This window comes from Aureococcus anophagefferens, assembly GCF_000186865.1.
Source record: "Aureococcus anophagefferens unplaced genomic scaffold AURANscaffold_4, whole genome shotgun sequence".
NCBI classification, from domain to species: Eukaryota; class Pelagophyceae; order Pelagomonadales; family Pelagomonadaceae; genus Aureococcus; species Aureococcus anophagefferens.
This window is the reverse complement of record NW_008705564.1, coordinates 1425136-1429748: the sequence shown is the minus strand read 5'-3', so window position 1 is coordinate 1429748 and position 4613 is coordinate 1425136. Positions and strand designations below refer to the sequence as shown.

Sequence of the window (4613 nt, the reverse complement as noted above, 5' to 3'; positions counted from 1 at the left end):
CCCCGAGGACGACGAGCCGCCGCCGCTCCCCTACGACTCGGACGACGCGCCGCCGCCGCTCCCCTACGACTCGGACGACGCGCCGTCGGACGACGCGCCGTCGGACGACGAGCCGCCGCGGCTCCCGTACGACGCGCCGTCGGACGACGAGCGGCCGCCGCCGGCCTACGGCGACGGGTCGTCCGACGACGAGCCGCGCCGCGTCGGCGGCGCCCCGCCGGAGCGGCAGATCCTCGTGACCTTCCGGGGCGGCGCCGCGGCCCCGTCGCCGGCGGCGGCGCTCGCGGCGCGCGCGCGCGCGGAGCTGCCCGGCGCGGACCTCGCCGCCGCGCGCGCGGCCGTCGCGGCCCTCGACGGCGTCGCGTCCGACGACGACGCGGGGCTCGACGGCGCGCGCGGCGCGCTCGACGCCGCGCTCCGGCGCGCGCCGGGCCTCGCGCTCCGCGTCCGCGGCCTCTGCGGCGCCTCGGCGGGCGCCGCGGCGGCGCCGCCGCCCCTCGGCGACGGCGCGGCGGCGCTCCTCGGCCGCCTCGACGCGCTCCGCGCGGCCGCGGAGCGGCGCCTGCCCGCGGCGGCCTTCGCGGCCTTCGCCGCCGCCGCGGCGCGCGCCGCCGCGGCGGCGCGGTCGCGCGGGCCCGACGCGTTCCTCCGGGAGGCCGCCGCGCTCGAGCAGGGCCACCTCGCCGGGCCCGCGCCGGACCTCGCGGGCGACCTCCGCGCCCTGGCCCGGCGCGCCGGCGCCCACTTCTACGACCTCGAGCCCGACGAGCGCGGGCCGCGCCGGGCGGCCCGGCCCCTGGGCACGGGCCCCGACCGCGTCCCCGCCGCGCCGCCGAGGCCCGCGCCGGGCCGCCCGGGCGGACGCGACGGCACCGCCGACGGCGCGAAGCGGCGCTACATGGGCACGGGCCGGGACCGCCTCCGGGCGGAGGACGCGGGCCCGGCGCCCGGGCCCGCGGCGCCCGGCGGCGGCGACGCGCGGCCGTGGCTCCTCGCGATGCGCGCGGAGCTCGCGTGCCCCATCTGCCTCGACGTCCTCGAGGACGCGGCGGCGCTGCCCTGCGGCCACATCTTCTGCGACCCCTGCGTCTCCCGGGACCGCCAGATGCGCGAGTGCCCGGTCTGCCGCGCGTCCTTCCGCCGCCGCGCGGTCACGCCCGCGGCGACGGCGCGCGCCATGGTCGCGCTCCTCGGCGAAGCCGGCGCCCTCGACCTCTGAGGCGCGCGCGGACCCGTTACCCGCCCTTTTCCGTCTGCAAGTTGGACTTCAACATTTATGATGAACATTTTGCATTTTGCCGCAGAGCTGCCACTCGCGCCGCCGCCACCGCCCGCGCTGCGCGCGCGCGCCGTCGATCGCGATTGCGCGGTCCATGCGGGCCGCGCCGCAGGGCGGCACGGACTACATGGAGGTGGAGAACCCGCAGCCGGAGCTGAGCAGCAACATCCCGCCCTGCTCGCTCGTCTGGACGCCCATCGCGCCCATCACGTGCTGCCTGCCCTTCGTCGGCCACATGGGCCTGACGGACTCGCGGGGCTACCTCCACGACTGGCACGGCTGCGCGGTGACGCCGACGCACCCGCGGAACATGCTCTTCGGCGCGCCCGCGCGGTTCATCGTCCTCGCGCGGCCCGGCGGCGACGCGGAGTCGCGCGAGCGCTGGGACGGCGCGATCGCGCGCGCCGACGCGGAGTACGCGCACAAGCTGCACGTCATGGTCTGCGGCCACGACTGCCACTCGCACGTCGCGAGCGCGCTGAACGCCATGCGCTACGGCGGCTGCGGCTGCCACAACAAGGTCGCCCTCGCGGCGGCCGTCTTCTTCTTCGGCCGCCACGTGTCTCTGGGCGGGTTCCTGCGCACCTGGCTCCCCTGCCTCCTCGTCGCCGGCGTCCTCCTCCTCTTCCACGTCCTTTAAGACGACGTCCTACTGCTTGTTCTTGACGTCCGTGAGGAACGCGTCGAGGCCGAAGGGGTCCGCCTCCTCCTTCTGCGCCTCGAACTGGACGGGCTTGTCGCGGCTCCGCGGGCCGGCGCCCGCCGTGCCCGCGAAGCCCCGCTCGGGCGCGGCGAACTTGGACGACGCGGTCAGATCCGCGAGCTGCGCGTCGCCGTCGCCGTACTTGCCCGCGTCGGCCTCGCGCGGGCGGTAGATGGCCGTCGCGTCCTCGCGGTCGAGCAGGGGCTTCGAGTAGACGTTGTAGTCGCCGTCGTCGCCGAAGCCGCTGTCCATGCCCGAGGACTGGTTGAAGAGCCGCTTGTCGAACTGCGCCTCGCCCGCGAGCTTCGCCGTGCCCTTGAGCAGCCCCAGCGCGACCTTCTCGGAGACGTCGCGGTCGCGCTCGCGCTCGAGGCGGCTCCGCTTCATGTCGCCCTTGGCGTTGTCGAGGCGCATCTGCCGCTCGCGGTCGCGCTTCCGCTCGACGCGGACCTGCTCGCGCTCCGCGCGGCCCGCGGCGACGGCCGGGTCCTCGTCGGCGCCGCCGCCGAGCAGCTCGTCGCCGTCGTCGCCGAAGAAGGCCGCGGCGCCGTCGTCGCGCGGCCGCGGCGCCGCGGCGCCGCCGCGCCGGTCCGCGAGCTTGGCCCGCTCGTCGCGCGCGGACGCCGCGAGGTCGCGGAGCCGCGCCTCCTGGGCCTCCTTCTCCCGGAGCGCGTTCGAGTTGCGGATCTGCGCGCGCGCGCGCACGTCGTCGCGCGCGGACCGCTCGGCGATGTAGAGCGCCTCCGCCAGCGTCGCGAAGTCGTTGTTCACCGTCTGCTCCTGGAGGCCGCGGCCGTCCGCGGCGAGGCGCTTGTCGAGGGGGATGGTGTAGCCCCGCGCGTTCTTCCAGTTGGACACGCAGGGCGGGATCTTCCAGGACTGCTGGTCGTGGACCGTGACCTTGCGCGGCGGCGAGTGGAGCACGGGCACCGGCCTGTGTGGAAATCAAATATTCAACCCGACTTCAATGTGCGCTTATGCGACGGTTTCGACGCAAGGCTTTCTGCTGTGCTTCGAGAACTCGACGAGAGCAATCGATTCGTCCAAAAATCAGCCGAATCGACTTCGATGTGACCGAGATAGAGAGTTCTGAAGTTTGGTGGGGACCCCCCAAACCAGTGGTTGATTTCCACACGGGCACCGGCGGGCTCGGCGGGCCGCGCGGGATCTTCGTGTGCTTGTGCTTCGGCGGCGCCATGGGGTCGACCTGCTGGTCGACGAGCTTGACGATGCGCTGGGAGGCCGACGCGCTGTAGCCCGGCGCGCTCGGGTTCGGCGTGTAGCGCACGAACGTCGCCTTCTGCCGGTTCGGGTCGCACGCCTCGGGCACGTGCGTCGGCTTCGCCGAGTTGATCTTGCCGTCGAGGATCGCGCCCAGGGCCGCCTGCGTGCGCTGGGCGGCCGCCGCCTCGGCCTCGGCGCTCGGCAGCGCGAGCGCGTCCTCCGCGCCCTCCTTCTCCTTGACGTCCTCGAGCGACGTCTGCACGATCCGCCCCTTGTTCTCGCCCTGCTTCACGATCGCGTCGTACTTGACGGCGCCGTCCTCGCCGACCTCGAGGGCGACGACGGCCGTCGACGACGACCGCGCCTCCTCCTTCGTGCCCATGCCCAGGGGGTACTGCGCGACGTGGACCTCGGGGTACGCGCCGCCGTCGCCGAAGTCGCCGAGCGACCGCGGCACGAAGCCCCGCCGCGACCCGTAGCCCGGGATCTTCGCCGTCGTCCGCGCCGTACCGGGGGCGCTCTTCTTCCGCTTGTCCTCGTCCTTCCACACGACGTACTCGCGCGCCGGCGTCGGCAGGGCCCGGCTCAACGCCTGGCCGGGCGCGACGGACGACATGGTCTTCGGTGGTGCGTTTTCAGTGGCGCGCGGCTCGACGGGCGCGTCGCCCCGGGCCGCGGCTCGACGGGCGCGTCGACCGGGGCGTGTAGGCGGACGACGAGCTCGCGGGCGAGGCGAGATGAGGACTGAGGTCAGCCTTGCTGCGATGATGCATCATGATGCAGGCGGCAGGCGCGAGGCGTCGAGTTGTGGACAGAGTCAAGACCAGTCTCCCTTGCCCTGCCAGAGCCCTTGGGCCCCGGCGCCATGCCCCCCCGGTGGGCCCTGTAGCGCCGCCGGACACGTATGGCGTCCCTCGAGGGCGCCTTCGCCACGGCGCACCTCACGATCGTGCGCCACGGCGAGCGCGTCGACGAAACCGCCGGCGCGGCGGCGTGGAAGCAGAGCGTGCCGCGGTGCCGCCACTTCGACCCGCCCCTGACGTCGCAGGGCGCGGCGCAGAGCCGCGTCGCCGCCGAGTTCCTGGCGGCCCAGCCCGCGGGCCACTTCGACCGCATCTTCTGCTCGCCGTGCGCGCGGACGCTCGGCACGGCGCGCGAGCTCAGCGACGCGCTCGGCGGGCTGCCCGTGACCGTCGTCCCGGCGCTCGCCGCCTGCGCGGCCGCCGTGAAGAAGCACGGCCTCGAGCGCCTGCCGTTCCTCGCGGACGCGGACATGGCCTCCATCTGCCCGGCGGTCGACGGCGTCGACGAGGCCGCGCCCCGGGGCTTCGAGGCGGCCTGCGCCTGGCTCGCGGGGCGCTCGGACCACGTGCTCGTCGTGAGCCACCGCGAGGGCATCCGCGACCT

General features: G+C 75.2%; 2 protein-coding genes across 2 annotated transcripts; one reads left to right on the top strand and one right to left on the bottom strand.

Moving 5' to 3' along the window:
• Window positions 1–1436: 1436 nt before the first annotated feature.
• AURANDRAFT_15834 (hypothetical protein) lies at window positions 1437–1901 on the top strand (the record flags this gene model as incomplete). The annotated part of the gene is made up of 1 exon (XM_009036361.1): window positions 1437–1901. A coding segment is annotated over one exon (465 nt), but the record flags the coding sequence as incomplete, so codon positions are not given.
• Window positions 1901–3896, bottom strand: AURANDRAFT_52680 (hypothetical protein; the record flags this gene model as incomplete). The annotated part of the gene is made up of 2 exons (XM_009036058.1): window positions 1901–2916; window positions 3116–3896. The coding sequence occupies 2 exons, from the start codon at window positions 3820–3822 to the stop codon at window positions 1929–1931; spliced, it is 1695 nt and encodes a 564-aa protein (XP_009034306.1).
• Between the last annotated feature and the right edge of the window lie 717 nt (window positions 3897–4613).